Source organism: Nomascus leucogenys, chromosome 15 (genome assembly GCF_006542625.1).
Source record: "Nomascus leucogenys isolate Asia chromosome 15, Asia_NLE_v1, whole genome shotgun sequence".
NCBI classification, from domain to species: Eukaryota; Metazoa; Chordata; class Mammalia; order Primates; family Hylobatidae; genus Nomascus; species Nomascus leucogenys.
The window spans coordinates 88,447,275-88,467,747 of record NC_044395.1 but is presented as its reverse complement, the minus strand read 5'-3'; the positions used below and the strand labels follow the sequence as shown (position 1 = coordinate 88,467,747).

Genomic DNA, 20,473 nt, shown 5'->3' with positions numbered 1-20,473 from the left:
GAGCAATAATTGATCAATTTATTGGACTTTTATATAGTCAAATCTGCCTATATTTTCCATTATGGGGAATTTTCTTGGGATCTGGTGTTTGTTAGCCCGTCACTCCCAACTAGAGTCCATTTTTCTTATGTGAGCTAAATGTGTCCTGGGACATTTGGCTCAAATGTGTCCCAGCACACATTTAGCTCACCTAAGACAAGTAGACAAATAGTTGGGAGTGAAGGGATAATATGTAAGACCTTATTCACAGAGAATAATAGTCTGTTGAAGTCAGATTTTATGTTAAGTGTTGCACCTCTGAATACAATCTGACTTCTGGCTTATTGAAATATTTCCTCAGTCTTTGGCTTTTAATAGTTTTATTATATTATGCCTAGTTGACTTTATTTTTACTTCTCTTAAGGGGGTTCCTGACTTTCTGAATTTGTTTCTGCATTATCTTTTGTTTGTTTTGGAAAATTCTTAACCATTATCTCCTCACCTATTGCTTTTGTCACTTTTGCTGTCTCCTCTACTTCTGGGACTCCAATATATTGCATGGCACTTTCCCATTGTATTGTCTATGCCTTTTACTCTTTTGCTTTTAATGTTTTTTTCTCTCCCTGAATAATTTTGTTTCTCACATTTTGCAGTTTCCTTTCTTTTTTCAGCTTTATCAAATGATCCTTAAATCCATAAAATTTTTTATTTCAGTTGCTATATTTCCAATTCTGGAATTTCCATTTTATTCTTTTTTATAGTTTCATATCTTTGCAAAAATTGTTATTAAGCACAAAGGGTATAATTACAGTCAGCCATCCATATCCATGGGTTCTGCATCCATGGATTCAACCAACTGATCAAAAAAGAAAAAAATGGATGGTTTCATCTGTACTGAACATATAGACTTTTTTGGTCATTATTCCCTAAACAATACATCATAACTATTTACATAGTATATATATATACAGTATTAGGTATTGTAAGTAATCTAGAGATTATTAAAGCATATGGGAGGATTGTATAGGATGTGTGCAAATGCTGTGTTATTTTGTATATAAAGGATGTGAGCATCCATGAATTTTCATATGGTCATGCAACCTATCCCTCACAGATACTGAGAGACAACTATAATTTGAAGTCTGTATCTGAGAATTCCAAAGTCAGTAACCACTGGGTCTGTTTAGACTGATTTTCTTGCATGTGGTCTTAATTCCTCATATGCATGCAAATTTTTTGCGTGCCTGTCAGGTATTTGCAAAATTATTTGCAGAATATTTTGATGCATCTGATCATGATATTAAATATCTCAGAGAATATTTACAGTTCCTTCTTTCAGATTCCAGGTAGCATTAGCAATTCAGAATCACCTCAGTCCTATTTCAGAGACTGAGATAACTTGATACTAAACGGTAGTTTCCTGAGGGCCTGCCTATTTCTGATTTGCCCTCTACAGTATAGCTAGCTGTTCAGAGTCCCAACTCAAAGCAAGGAAGATTTACAAAGATCCTAAATTCCAGTTCCAGCACCCTATTCGCACAAAGCTCTTAACACTGTTGCTATGCTTTTCTGCCAGCTCTTCCAGCATAAGCAAACAACCTCAAGGGGAAATTAGCTGAAATTGCAGAAATTACTTTCCTGAGCCTCTAGCTTCCTCCTGATACTCACCTGTAATTTTTCACCATCTTATTAATAATCCAGTGCCTTCAAACAGATGTTTTTTATGTTTTGTCCAGACTTTCAGTTGCCTTCAGAAGAAAGGTTGGTCTGAGTTATCTCCATCTTTATTATTAGCAGAAGTTCCCTATATTATACCTTTACGTTAAGAAAATAGGGACGTTGGATAGATTATCTTAAAACATATATATTGTATATACACATATATATTCTTTTTCTTTTAATAAAGCATTAGACCTGACCTAGTTGTGATCTCTGGAAAGCAAAAGTTAAGTTTTTTTCAGATTCTCTCATACCTTTTGGGCATGATTCTTTTTTTATAATGTACTCAAGATGTTAGAAAGGAAATAGGATTTTAACACCAAGATTGAGGAATACTGACCACCTGCTATATGATGCTTATTATTCCTTATTTAAAAATCCATATTTCACATACAGTATAATTGCATAGACTATACTTGTCAACAATAAAACAAAAGAATTTACGTGACTCTTAATTCCTTCTCATAATATTTTTGAAGGAAAGACTTGAAGCCATGTTACATTTTATAATTACGTATTTTCTCTTGAAAACATATTAGAAGGTGGGTTTTGTTTTTATAATGTTTTGTTCTTGGTTTGTTACTTTACTATTTCATTCAAATGATTTTGGAGATCAACTATTTATTTATTATGTATTTTCCATTTCATGAATTATGTATGTTGTATACATGATGAAGTGTCAAGGAGGAATAATAGGAACGGTGTTTATAAGTGAGTTCAAGTGCCTTAAGGACCTTTAAAAGTATTTACTAGATTAACTATATTCTTTTGACTTAAATACACGCACATGCAGTGCTTTTAAGAATCTGGGCCAGGGACAGTGGCTTACGCCTGCAATCCCAGTATTTTGGGAGACTGAGGCAGGCCGATCACTTGAGTCAGGAGTTCAAGACCAGCCTGAGCAACATGGCGAAACCCTGTCTCTACAAAAAATACAAAACTTGGCAAGGCATAGTGGCCCATGCCTGTAATCCTAGCTACTTGGGAGGCTGAACTGGGAGGATCACTTGAGCTTGGGAAGTTGAGGCTACAGTGAGCCGAGATTGCACCATTGCACTTCAGCCTAGGCAACAAAGCAAGACTCTGTCTCAAAAAAAAAAAAAAAAAATCTGATGAGATTAACTATAATGAATATAGCCTATACTCTATTGTTGGGCATTTGGGTTGTTTAATAAATTTTCACTATTATTGCAAATAATTTTTTAGTAAGCAAATATGTATATTTATCTTTGCGCTCATATCTGATTATCCCTACAATAAATTCTTAGAAGTAAAATTTCTGGCTCAAGATAAATGCACATTATGCAAAATTTGCAATATATATTGCCAAGTAACTACCCTCCTTCGAGTGATTTTAACCCCCATCAAGCAGTATAAATGAATGAGCCTTTTTTTTTTTTTTTTGCCTCACCAGCTTTTGGTGTTAAAATATTTTTAATTTCTACTTTTAGTAAATCAATTACAAACATGTATATAAGCACAAAGAATACTATAAGTACCATGTGCCCAACACCTAACTTTAAAACTTATCAGCTCATGTCTAGTCTTGAAAACCCATCTGCTTTCCTCCATCCCAGCTCTTATGCTAGATTATTTTAAAGTAGATCTCGGAGAACACTTGGACACAGGAAGGGGAACATCACACACCGGGGCCTGTTGTGGGGTGGGGGAAGGGGGGAGGGATAGCATTAGGAGGTATACCTAATGTTAAATGATGAGTTAATGGGTGCAGCACACCAACATGGCACATGTATACATATGTAACTAACCTGCATGTTGTGCACATGTATCCTAAAACTTAAAGTATAATTAAAAAATAAATAAAATAAAATAAAAGATTAGGATTCATTTAGTTGTAGCTTGCCGGCCAAAGCTGATTCACTATCTATTTTTTATGTCCCATGTGCCAAGATTTTTTTTTTCACATTTGTATATGACTGGAAAAAATTAGAAAGAAAAATATTTTGTGACACCTGATAATTATAAAACATTCAGATTTCAGTGTTAATAAATAAAATTTTATTTCAAAAAACAAAACAACAAAAAAAGTGGATCTCAGACAGCACATCATTTCTTCCATTTACATCAAGTGTGTATAAAAGAAAAATGTCATCAAATATCTAATGTGTCCAAATTTCCCTCATTGTCTCATAAATTATTTGTTTCTATGATTTGTTTGAATTAAGATCCAAACAAGGTTCATGCCTATGCAGTCTTTTTTAGTCTTGAACACTCTCTCCCACTTTTGTCTTTGCTAATTTTTAGGTTGGTGCAGAAGTAATTGTGGTTTTCATAATTGAAAGTAATGGCAATGCTTGTTGATACTTTGCCAGTAGTCATAAATACTATCTTTTTTCCATATTCATTACTAATATAGTTGAGTGTGTTTTTTTAATTGAAGAGTCTTTTTTCTGTGAATTGCCCAGCCATCCTTTGAACATTTTTCTGATATAGTCATCTTTTGTAACAATCATTACTTTTTTACAAGATCTTAAGTGTAGGGTTTTTTTTCATTCATTCAACAGTGTTTAAATTACAGCAGTATTTCAGGCACTTGTCTGATGATAGGGATCAAAGTATGAAACAAACTTCACCACCCTCAAGGAGCTCACTTCTAGTAGAGAAAGACAATAATATAGTAAATAAATTAAACAGAATGCTAGGAGGTACTACATGCTATAAGAAAGAAATAAAGGGAGTTCAAGAGTGTGGCCAGGGAGGAGAGAGATTGCTATTTTCAATAGCATGGTCAGGGAGGATCTCACTGATAAAACATGAAGGACTTCACAGGACTAGCTATATGAATATCTGGGAGAAGAAACTTTTAGGTAGAGGGACATAATCACAGTGCAAAATCTCTAACATAGGTATTTGCCTGACATATTCAAAGGCTGGTGAGGATATATAACTGGTACAAAGAAAAAGAGAATGAAAGTAGTGAGGAGATCAGAGAGATACAGGGAAGGAAGGCAGATCACATAGGGCCTTGCAGGTTACTATCAGGACTTAATTAGTCTTTTATTCTGAATAAAACAAGGAGCCATGACATGGTCTGAGCAGAAATGTAACATATCTGAATTGTGCTCTTAAAAGATCTCTCTGACTGCTGTGGTGAGAATAGATTATACTATGGCAAGGGCTGAAACATGAGGAGGCTACTACAATAACCCAAGCAAAAGATGGAGGTTATTCAGACCAGGATAATAGCAATGGAGCTGGTGAGAAGTGGTCAGATTCTAAAATGTTTTGAAGGTAGAGCCAGCAAGATTTCCAAGAAAATTAGATTTGGAATAGGAGAGAAAAAATGCCTAAGATTGAATCTAAAATTTTGGAACTTAGCATCTAAAAGAATTAAGTCACCTTCAGCGAGATAAGAAAGACTTCAGCAGGTATACAGGGTGGAGGTTGTAGAAAATTAGGAGTTCAATTCTAGGCATGTTAAATTTGTCTAAGATACATCCAAGTGGAGACATCATGTAGGCAGTTAAGAATCTGAAGTTCGGGAGAGAAGTCTAAGCTAAAATATAAATTTGAGAGTTGTTAACATTTAGATGATATTTAAAGCCACAGGACAGGATGAAATCACTCAGGGATATTAACTTTTTCCTGTAATATACATAGTATAACTATACCCTTCAAGATTTACCACTTATTCTTGCTTTTGTTTGAGGTTTCCTCTTTAATGCTGAAAGTTAAAACATTTATGTAGTAAAATAGCTTTTTTCTGTCTCTCAGTGCCTTCAGGATCTTTCCTCAAAAGGCCTTTCCATTCATAAGTTTTTAAATTTTCCTTTCCACTTTCTCCTAATTTATGTTGGTGTTAAATGATAGGCAAGAATCTAAATTTATTTTTTCCAAGGAGACTAGCATTCTTATATAGATATATTGGCAATGCATCCTTACAGCAACTGTGTTTTTTATACAGTAAGTAGTCATATATAATTCTGTTTACTTAATTTCTACTGTATTGTTTCGCCTGTTTGTCTGTCTTAGGGCCAGTAGTTATTATTTTAATACGTGATACTTTATAGTATTTTTTTGTATAGTATGCTAGCCCTCTTCATTATTCTTTGTCTGAAAAATATCCTTTGCTTTGTCTAGGAAATGAATATCAGAATAATTTCCAGTTTCAAGGAAATGAAATTTTTTTAATTCATAAATTGACTTCACATATTTCCAATATCAAATCTTCTTACTCTAGAATAGTTTGTCTCCCTGTATTCATATCTTTTTGTATGTTCCTCAGCAAAGTTTCAGAGTTTTCTTCATAAGTGTTTTATAAATTTGACTGAATAGATCCCTAGATACAATATTTTGTGTTTTTGTGACATAGACTACTTTTTACTTTTCTTAAATTAATAAGCCTAAATTCTTATGCAGGAAGAAACTAATTTTGTAAATTTTATGAATTTTAATTATTTTCTAATAACTAGACTTGATTTTTGAATAGATATTGATTTGACTTGAAATCTTTACCTCCAAACTACAAGTGTATTGACTAAGAGTAAAATATGTACCTATTTTGGGGTCTGGAAAACAGATAGCACACTCACTGAGTGTAGTGCAAGACGCGGGTGCTGACAGCAAGATTTATTTATGGAACTGATAAAATTTCTGACATTAAATGAAAAGTCAAGATTTCCTCATTATCCATCTGGAAACTCACATTTGGTAATATTTCTGTCTGTAACCTTTCCTTTTTTAAAATTTTGCACCCAATGTCAGTGATTTTATCTTAAAGTACAATAAAAGATACTAGGAGAACCAGTCTCATATAGTACCAATATTCTGATTGAATATAGAGTTCACACATAAGCTTAAGTTTCCCGTAAAATTACTTGAATACAAGGAAATTTCATTTGAAAGATAGGAAATCTCTATACTAATTTCTCATATAACAAATATAAAGCAGCAAAATGTTAATAAACCAAATCTTCCATATTTTTTCCATTTGGCAACAAAATTTAATCATGAAACAATGGAAATCATGCTTGTAGCCCTAAATACATTTTGTTTGACTTATCGTCCCTGTGTACATAAGACAGTATTTAGTTATTCATCTATAGCTGCAAATATTAATGTGAATTAAAAGGTTCTTTGTATTGTCCCTTCTTTTCCATCTTTGGTAAGTATAAATACTGAGAAAATGAGACTGAGAGAGAAACATGATACCTGCTATTTCCCACAGAGAAATATCAAAAGGTTATGGGTTGATTTATTATTCAAAGTGCTGGATTAATTTAAAGGACTATAATAGTTCCCTATGTATTAGTACAATAGTTCCCTATGTATTAGGGAACTATTATACATCCCTAACCATGAGAGTGTCTCATAAGTGTATTATAAAATGTTTATTAGTTTGGTTAATTCAGTGGTACCTTATCTTATATTAGTTTGGTTAATTTAATGGTACTTTATCTTATAAGTTTACATATCTTATAAATAGTTAAAATTCATTTACCTGTATCATTTGCAACTATGAATTCCATGAGTCATAAGGCTTTTCAAAAGAATCCAGATTTATGATGAGTACACTAATTGTATCAATCATTTGTAGCCTAGAAGTGTTTATTGAAATGCATACATTAATATTTGATTTCACTTTAGAACTTTGCCAACTAATTTTGATGTAGCATGGTTTCCCAGAATTTCTCCTCACGTACATATTAACAGGAGTGCTTGCTTGCAAAGGAAGAATCCTTGCCATCGTTTTGTACCAAACCTCAATTAGATCTAATCCCATTCATCAACATCTCCCTGTCATGAACCCTACTTTGCAGCCTATGACTCATGTTTGCTAAATACTGCATTCTTCCTTTACAATAACATACAGCTCTGTAAATCTTTTAATGTTTACAGTCTTAAACTTTTGATAAATTAGTTCCTCTGGGTAAAATCATTCAGAACACATGATATGGCACATCAAAAGATGACCCCAAAAGCCCTGCCCATTTTTAAGAGAGAGATTTTAAACCCATTAGTGATAAATTATCTAGTCTCTTTATTTTATGTAAAGGAACCATCTGTGAAATATTTCCAAAAGCTGAAAAATAAATATAAAGCCCCCTCTACTTAAGAAACCACATGAATTGCCATTTAGTAATTGTGTTTTAGAGATTTATTTAAAACAGAGAGAAAAAGATGTTTCTTAATTTATTTTAAAATATTTTTAGAAAATTTGACATAAGAAATGAATAATATAGTGACATGTAAACTAGATTTAATTTCTCTTGTCTCTTTCCACTGCAGTCTACACTTCACACTGCCAGCAAAGTGATCTTCCTAATAAAGTGTAGACCTCTCTTTAGAGTCTTCAAAGGCTTTCCAAGTCCAGTGTCAAGCTATAGGCATACTTTTGTCCAGCACCTGGTATCCCCAACCTTCTGTTAACATGATTTCTGTTTCTGGCCTCTGCAATTTCCAAGCTTTTCCATCAATTTCAAATGCTTGTTTTCTCTACCTCCATCCCACTTCTTGGCCTAAATCTGTCTCCACAATGAGAGTCCAATTCAGATACTTCCTTCTTTATTAAATCTTCCTTTTAATGGATCATCTTTCCTTTGCCTGCATATATTTGTTTGTATTCCCATGGCTTTTAAGTTTTTTACTCCTTTCACTAGTGTTTTAACCTTGTTACTGTCTTAGCAATAAATATTTGTTTATTTTAATTTGGAAAAAAGTCAAGCCAAAAGAAACAAGATATGCTTTATTAACTTATATTAGGATTTAGTTTTAATAGCCTTCTGGACTTTTTTTCTAAGCATACATTTGTGGTTTGCTTTTTTAAAACAAAAACAATGAAATCTAATATATATATATAGTTGATAACCAGTCTCTTTTTCACTGAACTACTTGCTGTAGACACATTTTGCTATCAACAAATATGAATTTAAGTCATTTTTAATAGCTGCATATTATATTTACCTAATCTCCTGCTAATTAACATTTAATTTGTTTTCACTTTATTGTTACAAGCAACACCCCACTAAATGTCTGTGCATGTGTATTTATTTTGCAACTTGCCTAATTATTTCCTTAGGCTAAGCCCCTAGAAGAAGAATAGCTTAATCAAACAGTATGTATATTTTAAAGGCATTAGATAGGCATTGTCAGATTCCCCACCCCCAGAACTATTACAACTGTAGTCTACCATTGTAAGTGGGTAGTGAAGGTGAAGGTGAACATTTTTTCATGTGCTTTTTGTCTAGTTGTAGTTTGTTCTGAATTAACTGCCTCTTCCTTTGCCTTATTTTGCTCTTATCTATTTTATTTTGTAAGAATTATTTCTCTCAGAGACAGACCAGCCAACCTATATACACATATATACATAGACATACATACATACACATACACGGGCTCTAAATCCTTTGCCAAATGTGTTACATGTATTTTTTTCTCTCTTATTCATGGTTGGTTTTGATTTTTATGTAACCCAATTTTAAGTTATGAAGACACTCATATTTTATTTGCCTACTTTCTCTTTTCAGTAATAATAGGAGATAGCATTTCATTTTGGGAGCAATGAAGTAGTATGTTGCCTCCTATTCATATTTTTGAGTCTGTGAAGAAAGTTTTTTTTTTAAGTCTCCGTTATGTTTATTATATATGTTATTAACTCTGTATTATTTGCATTACTTTTTACCTGACTTCTACCTGGTAAATAAGAAACATGACTCCAACTCTGGCAACAACAAATATAATTGCCATCATGACTTTGAGCATGTCATTTTCTTGCTGTGAGCAACAAATTATAAAATAATGAAGTTTAAATAAACACTAAAACAATCTAGTACTAAATTCTGGTTGTGTGTATAAGATGATCCCCATTGTAACTTTCCTGGTGGCCAGTAGTTAGGACCACTCTTTTAAAGTAGAGATTCAGTGGAAAATAAATATAGATTGCTAAACTATATAATTCCCATGACATAGAAATGTCATAGTTAAAGTAAGTAAGGCTTTATCTTACTTGAGCCTTTCAGTTTTTGCTGTTAGGAAACATTTGTGTGTAAGTTTATTCCTTTTTTCTTGTAGTGATGGACTAAAACCAAGCATTTGATTTAAAATAATTTGGATTTGACTTGTCATTGACAACTGTTTTAAGGACATTTCCAACATTTCTTAAAACTATCCTTAGGAAGATATAAAATTACTGGGGATTTTTCTGTTTTCTATTGGAATATATGCTGGATGATTATATATAACAAACTTACAATATTTACAATATTTTTTCTTTTTTTTTTTTTTGAGACAAAGTTTTGCTCTTGTTGCCCAGGCTGGACCGCAATGGCATGACCTCGGCTCACTGCAACCTCTGCATGCCAGGTTCAAGCGATTCTCCTCCCTCAGCTTCCCAAGTAGCTGGGATTACAAGCTCCCGCCACCGTGCCCGGCTAATTTTTTTGTATTTTTAGTAGAGAAGGGGTTTCACCACGTTGACCAGGCTGATCTTAAACTCCTGACCTCTGGTGATCCACCTGCCTCAGCCTCCCAAAGTGCTGGGATTACAGGCGTGAGCCACCACACCCAGACAGTATTTACAGTATTTTTAAACAGTATGCTATACTGCTGTTTCTTGATTCATTAGTGTTTAGATGTTATAACTTCTAATCATGAGAGATGAAGAATTAGCTCGCTTACAACACCACTACCTTATTTCTTCTCTGGTTTTGCTAATGTATTTTAGCAGGATCAGGTAAAAAGTGACATGTGTATGTTATATAATATATATATAAAGTATGTAATTTCACATTATATTTATGCATATGTTAATATGTGTAACATTTAATTTTAGAGCCTACTTAACAAAATATTTTATAATTAAATAAATAAAATATTATTAAAAATATCTATTAGAAGTAAGAATATACTGACATTTCTTAAAACTAATTTTAGGGAAACAGACATGAAGCATCTCTCTTTTTTTTTTTTTCCTTTTTTTCTGCTTTTTACTGGAAACGTTTCACAGTCCTTAGCCAAATCTGTGAGATAGACTTCCTGGAGAACTGAAATATTTGAAAGATGCAAATACTGAAGTAGATTGATTGTGCTTATAGGTAGACTTAAGTAACTTAAAGAACAATACCACCAATAAATACATTTGTAGATGTTTCTCTTGAGGTATAGGCAGTCAGTTTATCAAACTTTTTTCAAATCTATTTTATGTACTTCATCAGATTATTCTATGTTTTATTGTCAAAATCAAAATGCCCAATTTATTGCTTTTATTACACTACCATTCATCAATTGTATGTCTTAAAATCCTACACATTTGAGAGATAGTGAATGGCAGATGAATATCCAAACTTTGTTTACTTTTTTAACCACTTAACCACTCACCAAATATTTATTTATAATTTTTATAACCACTTAGCAAATGTGATTTAGTTTGTCATGCAAATTAATTATGTTTTCATTATGATTTCACTGTTTTTGTTTTTATTTTTAGCTGTGGTTTTATTAATAGCAAATTTAAAACTATAATACTAACGTTAATATACTTCTGTTGTAATCCATGTTATGTTGTTTTAGAATCTGGGTTATTAATGATGAAAATATTTGTATTTCTTCTCCATCTAATCCATGATTTCAGTGCATGCATTTACAGTTAATTTTAAAAGTTGTTTTAACACTTAAAAGTCTTTTGAGAGGCTTCTAAAACTTGGCAGTCTCAACAAAATGTTTTTGTCTAACTTCCTTTTTAAATCTGTCTTTGGACTTACAGTAAACAAACTTTTTGAAGTGGGAATCTCTAGCCATAATGCAGGAACAGATGAATAGAACACTCACCACTTTATCCTGAAACGCACATTTTCAGTTTTTTATAGGATGCCTTAAAGCATCATATAAATATTTTAAAAATGTTTCCTAAACTATTAATGAGTAAGTATTACAAAACTAGGGTTGGACTTAATTAAACAAAGCTCTGCTTTATAGTTATCTCCAGAAAACTAGTCAATCTGTGGGAACCTACAAATGTCAGTCTTTTTTATTTTTATGTTTCATTTACAAAGAACTTTTTGATTTTCCATTTAGGGGGTATATGGACCTGGCTACCAGTATTATAGGGAAGTGGGAGAAAAATCAGCATACATTTATTATTAAGAACTTATTTAATGCACCTAATGTCAGCTGTGCATGTTGGCCCCAGTCTATAGCCTATCCAGAGAGTAAAACTTCATGTCTTTTAATAGGGTAACAAAGGAGCAGTTACCTGGCAATGTAGATGATGGTAATGGGGTAAGGGAGATCTGGGAATCCAACTTCCTTGTACAGACTTTCAAGAATTCTCCTGTTTTAACTCCACCCTGTGCTTTCAGAGACAACCTCATGCCTTCAGTTCCTGAGATCTTCAGAGGTTTGAAAGAGCTGATTTTTTATTGGCTTCCTACCCACCACCCCAAACATTATTCCCCCTTTTTTTTTGTCATTTATTATTTTACAGAGCAGGATTATATTTATTATATAAGATAATCAAATGTATAAAAAGGAAAATAAAATAATTCATTATTTTCCCAGTGAGCTATAAACCTGTGTTAACATTTTGACAAATCAGATTATATTTCCTTCTCTGTTTTCTAATACTTTTCCCCCCTTTTTTGCTCAGGAGGTTTGTGTGCTTCGATTTGTTTTTATTTGTTTTTATTTTGTTTTATCAAAATTGGAATCATACTGTATACTACCTCATTAATGAACATTTTTTCGTATCAAATAATCTATAAAATTTGGTTTTAAATATCAGTGTAATTGTGGTTGTTTATGTTCATTTAGTTATTTAGTCATTGCCTAAGTGATTTAATTAACTTCTGTGGTAGGAGCTCAGTATTGTGTGGTGGTGAAGAACTTGGCATCTGGATTAGCAAAAAGTCTGAGTTTGTATGCCAGTTCTGTCATTTCTTTACATTTTCTTTTTATAGGTCCAGTGAGTTTTCTGTTTGCTTATTATGATTATGCTTTTTCCTGTAAAATTAAGGGGAAAAAATATATTCCTGTCCACTGATCCAACAGCCCAGGGAATGTAGGGAAGGAACCAGAGCCACAGGTAGTCTCAGCTAGAAATCTGCCCCTTTGCCCAAGAGTATCTCATCCATGTGTGGTATAGCCACCAGTGATGGGAACAAGCCTGATAACATTGGGTACTTTTTAGTATTTTTTTTCTGCACTGAAACAACTGAGCCAGGACTGAATTTTAGAGCCTCTTAGCACTACTTTTAGTGTTCAGATGTTGCCATTTTACTATATTGCATAGCTGTATCTCACTCATTCTCCCCAACTCCCACCTACCCCATCATCCCTGGTTCTAATTTAAGGGCCTTTACAGATAACTGCCAGTGTCTTTTACGTAACTCCTTGGGATAGCACTGAAGGGTAAAGGATAGGGACTACTGTAAGTCATTCTCCATGCCTTCCCTTAAGAGTCTGAGCTATACAATATTCTTCAGAAAGTCCTCTAATGTTCTGGCACTCAGATGATAATGTTTTCCCATTACCAACATTAGGTCAAGTTTACCCCTTTTTTAATGATGTGATCATTTTAAAGGGAATCTGAATGGGAGCTAGATGCCTCTATTCAGGTTTTCACTTTGGTTAAAAATGTCTTTTGCAGTTAACCTTCAAATGCCTCCTTGTACTATGGATATTTCTCAAGTGTGCCAACCAAGTACTGTTTCTAGTGAGAAATTCTTCAAACAGCCAGTGTCTTTCTAAATTCCTTCCCTATCGAAAAGATTCTAATATGTATATTCTTTTATCAAAACTCATTCATTACAAGTTTGCATTTTGCATTTTCAAGCTTCCTTAAACATGGATCAAAATGCATTGGCTCCTTTTTAAAGAACTGAATGCTATATTAACAAAATATTATAAGAGGAGCAGTTAGGCCTTGTATCTGAAAACATAGTATGTCTATGCCTGGAACTGTCCATAAACCTGTTTTAATTGTTTGGGAGTGTCTAGAGATGAATATGCAGAGAAAGTAGGGTGCCTAACCTAAAAAGAGGTGCTGTTTTTAACATCATTCTACCAACTTAAATCTTACCCATTAATTGCCCTTGGTACAACTTCCTAGGAGCTGAATTTCATTTTCAATACCGTCTCTATCTGCTACTTTTGTTCTAGGACCATTTCCTACTTATCCTCACTCCTTTTTTCCTTTCCCCTGCCTCAGCATAATAATAACACTCATCACCCCTGAATAAGAAATCACAGCCTCAAACCCCAAAGAGTTTCTGCTGCCTCAAGTCTCTATGAACATCCAAACTAGAAAGGGAAAAATGCAGATTCCAAGACTCCTACAGTTACATGGATCAGAACTCCTGAATAGAGGACAGGACCCCAAGCTTGATGAGTGGGAGTAGGGGGAAGGGGATGTCAAAAAAAAAGAATGCCAAAGTTGAGGGAATGACATGCATAAATGGTTCATGGTTTTATGGAGCATTGTCAATTTCTCTTAATTTATGTAGAATTAATATATACCACTTTCTGTGAACTCTTTATTATAAGGCAGCTAATTGCATATATAGATATTATAATACCCTTCTCACATCTCTCCATCACTGCTCCTACCACTCTTACCCAAGCTGTCATTTCTTGCTTAAGCTATAGCAATAGCCTTGTTACCGATTTTTCTGTTTTTTCTCTTGACCATTCTTCACACAGCAAGCAAATCAATCTTTTTCCTAAACATCAATCAGATCACATTATATCCATATTTGAAACCCTCCACAGATCTCCCTTTGCACTTGGAATAAATGAAAACCCTTGTCTTGTCCATAAATCCTAACATAAGTTGCTCCTTTTGATCTCTCCAGCCTCTTCTCATTCTGCCTGTCCCTCTAACTCACAGCACTTCAATCAAACTAGCCTTTTTTCCTCAAGCTCAACAAATTCACTGTTGCCATTGGATCTCTGCACATGCTATTTTTTCTGCCTTTTCCCCCACATCTTCATAGAACTGCCTCCTTAGCCATTCAAGTCTCAGATCACATATGCCATCCTTAGAATTGTCATTCTAGCCATCATAGTTAAAACATCCTTTCTATTTCTCATCACTGTCTATTCCATTTCTCTGTTTTATTGTCTTTACAATTAATTTATCATCCTAATTTATTTTATTTGCTTATTGTCATCTGCCTTCTCCCCTCAAAAATGTAAATTCTTAACTATCTTGTTTACCACTGTACCTAGCATGGTATGGTAGGTACTTAATAAATATTGGATGGATGAACAGTGAATTCTTTTTATGCAGATGTACTCATTTTAGATTGTTGCTTTTGTACCATAGCTGACTACAACTTTTTTTTCATAAATAAAGCATATGTTGATCCTGGATTTAAAATAGTAGTAGTGATTTTTTTCTTTTAAATTTTTTGACATTATGCTTCTTGTTATTATTTGGACATAAATTTCAAAAAGTCCTATTCACTTACATCCCATGGGTCATAATCATTCAAGGTAATAGAAATGGAGTACACTTACATATGTTGAGGAGTTAAAGTCCCAAGAGATGTTGCAGAAATAGTAAAATTACTCAGAAACCAAAACATACATTGCTACCCACTACCTCTTATATTTAAGTATATGATACATTGGACTAGTTCCTTAGAGAGACCCTAGAGAGATGTCTTCTCAAGTGACTGCCAGTCTTCCCTATTCCAGTTTGCAAGAGCGTGCCTTATAACAATGCATTTTTAATTTGCTGTTCCCTTCTGTGTAGCACCCACATTGCTAGGGTATTTTATTGACTATCATCATCTATATGGTCTCTTGTTCTGCAAGGCACAGCCTGCAACTTTGTGATTCATTTTCTCATTTTATGGGACCTTTCTAAAGGAATTATTATCTGCCTCCAAGTTCCTTCTTATCACTTCTACTTTATAAGCACAAGAATTACGGAATATTGTTAGATAGTGTTTTCCCAAGCTGAATCAGGGGAAACTACAACTGTCCCATGCCTGCTCTTCTGGAAATTTACTGTACACCCTTTTCCTGTAATGGAAAAGTACAGCAGATCTCCTTTATAGACATAGACCTAACATATCCAACAGTTCTTATAGCCTATTAAACTTTCTGGTCCCCCAACTCAACACTCCAGTTGCCATACCCACATAAAGTTCTTTATTACCTAACTTAGCTAAAGGATAATAATTATTTATTATGTAATTGTATTTATATATTCTAAAAATTGTATTCAGAGTAAAATTTGGTTGTTTATTCTTTTAGTTTTCATTAAGTGGGGTCGTTATCCTTTTATGTTTATAGTTACAGAAGATTGACTTAAATTTTTATTTAAACCTTTAAATTTTGTTTTTGCTCTGGTTAGCTCCTGAAGCTTTCTAAGCAACTAATCAGCCTAAGTAGTTCTGAATTGACCATCTGCCTTCTGCCCTTTTATTTTATCTGAACTTAATAATTGAGAGAATGAAAAGAGCTCTTTAGATTTACATCATATACATGTTGTGTGTCTGTAGCATCTCTTCTTCCAGGCCTAGTAAAACAATTGTATGTAAATCCACATTAACTACCACATCTCCATGCTATTCCTTCAGCTTATCATACTCTGCCAGGAGAGCAGGATTATAGCTAAAGATATATTATTGTAACACCATTATACCTTTTACTGACAAATTGTTAGTCAGTCTGATCATACTAAATTTGATGTCGGGTGTATGCTTAGATTATCCCAGAGCACACGTGGATATTTCTTCAGTGTTCTACCAGAAGACTGTGATTTTTATCACTCTTTACTAGCAGTAGGGAAAGTGTGGTCCACCATGATGGGAATTTGCCCAATTGCCACTCCCAGAGATTATACCTTCTAAGTATGTATTTAAAAAAATAATGACTCTATAATTCTTGTCCCTTGAGATTTCATGTTCCATTGTATTTTAAAGTTTGAAATGTTATTATAAGGTCTGCATTTGCAAATAACATATATACCAGTTTCAATAATACCTGTGGTTTATATTAATCATCAGCTTTGATAAACTGGATATCTTATAAACTGAAAGTGAAGCATTGTTTGAAATATATTGTTTTAGAGATAACAGTTAGTTTTTGATGATTGGAAAGTAAATTACAACTCTCCCTATTAACAGTTGAAACATATTTGTATTTCTAGAGCCTTTCTTTGAACGCTTATCATATAATCTTATTCATATATAAAAAGGTAATACCCTCTTTTTTCTAGGGGATATTAATGCCCACACTGCTTAAGTGAGTTGCCCAAGGTCACTTGGTGAGCTGTTGGTGGAGCCAGAAACAGAATCCAAGTCTCCTGACTCCCAATTCAGTCCTCTACCCTGCATGTAGTTTTCTATCCTCTATACCCCTGCTGCCTCTCATGGGAAAAGAAGTTAATCTTCCAGCTATTAATAGCCACCAAATTGGTGGTAGCAGCACAGTGGAGAAAAGTAACTGTCTTTACACTGCAGCATTAGTATAAAAATATCTGGTAATGGAAAATTTGACAAATGTCATGTTAAAGGGAGTGGAAAATTATTTTAAGATCTGGATCTCATTTATCTAGTTCTCAGAAAAGTAAAATTCCTTAGTAGAACAGGGATCATATTTTTGTTCTGTTTTTGAATTTTATTTCCTAGAGGGTAATTGTCAACCTAGCCATAGCAGAGCATATTGTCAACTAATATAATAAGAATAGTGCTTGTACTGTTGTTGATTGTTTAAGTGTATTTTCTAACTTGGTTGAAAGTTTGAATTGCTTTATTGAAATGCGTAACACTTATTCTGCTTTCAGTGTTCTTTAAGTTAGTATTATATAGTAAAGTAAATATCAACTGGGAATTTTACTTCATGATTAGACAGCATGAATGGAAATAACGCGTAATAGTTTCTTCCATTGACAGTACACTCCAAGCAAAGGTATTTCATGTCAGACACCATGAAGTTCACCAGAATGAAGTAGGTAGAGTAGAAAAAAGTTAATTGAAAAATATAAGATAATCACACTGAAGTTGGTCAAGTGTATTGTTACATATGTCATTATTTGGGACATTAATAAAAGGTGTTTACCAGATGTTTGTGTTTTTAAATGTTAAACATTAAATACTAAATCTAGTATTGTGGTAATAAGTTCTAATGAAACAATTTGTTTCTTAATTTTGGACTAAGGACCAAGAATTCCCCAACTAAAAATACCAGCATATTTTGTTTCTATTTAAAGATCACTAAAAAGTCTTTAATCAGAAGGATGACATGAACAGAATTATGTTTTAACTATAAGCATAAAAGAGACAGAATTGGTAGAGATTGGAAAATGCAAGGGAAAAGGTAAAAAAAAAAAACTAGTAATTTGGAACCCAGGTGACAGAGAAAATAATGGTAAAAGGATAATTAGAAATATGAGAAACTGTATAGAACAAGACAACTAGAGGGTCAAGTACAGCTCCTTAGGGAAATGTGTACATTTACTGGATGGAAGAAGAGAATAACGCAGATGTTAGAATAGTACAGATATAATTTTGAAAAGCTACAGGAGTTACCAGATAAGGCTGAGAAAGATCATCAGACTTGGTGACCTCTTGATATTTGGGAGACTGACTTCTCCAGAGTGATGAGGGTGAAAGTACTCTGAACTCTTTGAATTATTTCATTTATCTTTAGTATTAAATCTCATTTTTGCAAACCTATGAGTTATGTATGACACAGGAGACAAATCAGTTAACTAGAATGTGTAATTGACTACAGTTTTCTCTCGATATCCTGGGGACAGGCAAGTTGATTCCAGGAACCCTCCCAGATACCAAAATCCATGGATACTCAAGTCCCTTACATAAAATGGCATAGTATATAGCTTACATGTATCCTTCTGTGTACTTTAAATCATCTCTAGATTACTTATAATACCTAATACAATACAGATGCCATTAAATGGTTGTTATACTGTATATTTTTTTAATTGTTTTGGTTTGTTTGTTTGTTTTGTGAATATTTTCAGTCTCTGGTTGGTTGAATCCAGAGATGTGGAATCTGCAGCTACCAAGGGTCAACTCTGTATACCTGACACTGTAACAGAAACAATGCTTTCATTCACCCAGAATTTTACTGGTTATTGCCATTCTTGTTCATTTAGACTAGACTTCCACTCAATTAGTAATAAACTGGTCACTGACACCCAAACCCTAGCATCACCCAGTATACTCATATAACAAACCTGTACATGTACCCGCAAATCTAAAAAACAAGACAAAACAAAAGTAATAAACTGGTAATATTTTACAGTGGAACAAGTGTTAACCTCTGTGCCTATAAAAGTTTAATACTGTTTTCATCTTAAACCCAAATCAAACATGAAAGCTAGAAATTGTGAATTTTGTTGGAATTGATTGGTAATTTGTTTCCTAATTACCCAATATCTCAAGAGAGCTATACCTACGAATTAATATTGATATGAGCAATGTATTCATTTTCTGTTATAGAATTTCTTTATAATGAGTTTGTCTTTATTTAAAGTTTTCAGCAGTAAACCATGATATATTCCTTTCTAACTTATATTTTTCAAATTTTTATCAATTGGCATAACAATACCTTATTATTAGGGTTTGTTAGTTTTAGAAGTAATGAGGGTTATTTAAAAACCTAGGAAACATTATCGAGTGTCTTTTTTTATTTTTTTGAATAGGCTCATCTTCAAGTGGATCTAATCTGGTTAAGATTCCTACACAAAAAAGAACTCGGAGAAAACTAATGCCAACTCCCTTGAAAGGACAGCATACTCTAAAGTCTCCACCATCTCAAAGTGTGCAGCTCAATGATTCTCTTAGCAAAGAACTTCAGCCTATTGTGTATACACCAGAAGACTGTAGAAAAGCTTTTCAAAATCTGTCTACAGTAACCTTAATGAAACCATCATCATTTACTACAAGTTTTCAGACTATCAGCTCAAACATAAGCAGTGATAATTCTCTGAAAATGTTGTGTGAAGTAGCTATCCCTCATAACAGAGGGAAAGAATGTGGACAGGAGGACTTGGACTCTACATTTACTATATGTGAAGACATCAAGAGCTTGAAGTGTAAATTAGCCGAACAAGAATCACTACCAAATGATAACAAAGACATTTTACAACGGTACAAAAAAATAATATTTGCCAATTCTTTTTTTTTAAACATAGACTTTCAACTATTAGTTGAGGTTTATTTCATAAACCAAATGTGCTGTTTTGATTATAAAACAGTCTGTTTTACTTTCATAAAATTTTAATTATCTTTCTCTCTGAATATTAATTCACTAACAAAATATTTTAAAGTCTTAAATTTGATATCTTAAGTCAGTTGACCCTCTTTAGTCTAGGAGAGACCTTGAGATATATTTAGTTCGTTCTTCTTACTCTGAAGTTGGATTATACAAGCTATTGTTGGGGGCTTATCATGTTTATTATTCATTAATATTTTCACTGAAGGAAATTTCACACTTTCTATTGATGTTTAGCAAACCTCAACTTACTCTGAAATGGTCATACCCCTAAAATATGGTTGAATGTGTGTCATCCAAGCAAACATATCCTTCTCACTTTATCTGCATAATCATACCCAATCTAAATATGGAAAGAAAAATACCTTCACTGTTCTATGCCATTGGGAATGCAGAAATTTCTCGATAGCAACTTTACCTATGTTATAAAGAGAAAAGAATACCCCAGGGCAAGCAACGGAATCTTTACAGTATAGCAGGATGTTTTTCTTTATATATTAATACCAAATGGTTTTCTAATTATGGACACATTTGCTTCCTTTTCTCTTCATAGTTTAAATCAAAATTA

At 33.3% G+C, this 20,473-nt stretch overlaps 1 protein-coding gene across 1 annotated transcript in view; it reads left to right on the top strand.

The window, feature by feature from the left end:
- KIF18A (kinesin family member 18A) overlaps nt 1-20,473 on the top strand; it is an 86,221-nt gene that overhangs the window by 50,575 nt on the left and 15,173 nt on the right. The window contains exon 14 of the mRNA XM_003254357.3: nt 19,334-19,781. Coding sequence (XP_003254405.1) covers nt 19,334-19,781 — 448 coding nt within the window. The remainder of the gene's footprint in view (nt 1-19,333; nt 19,782-20,473) is intronic.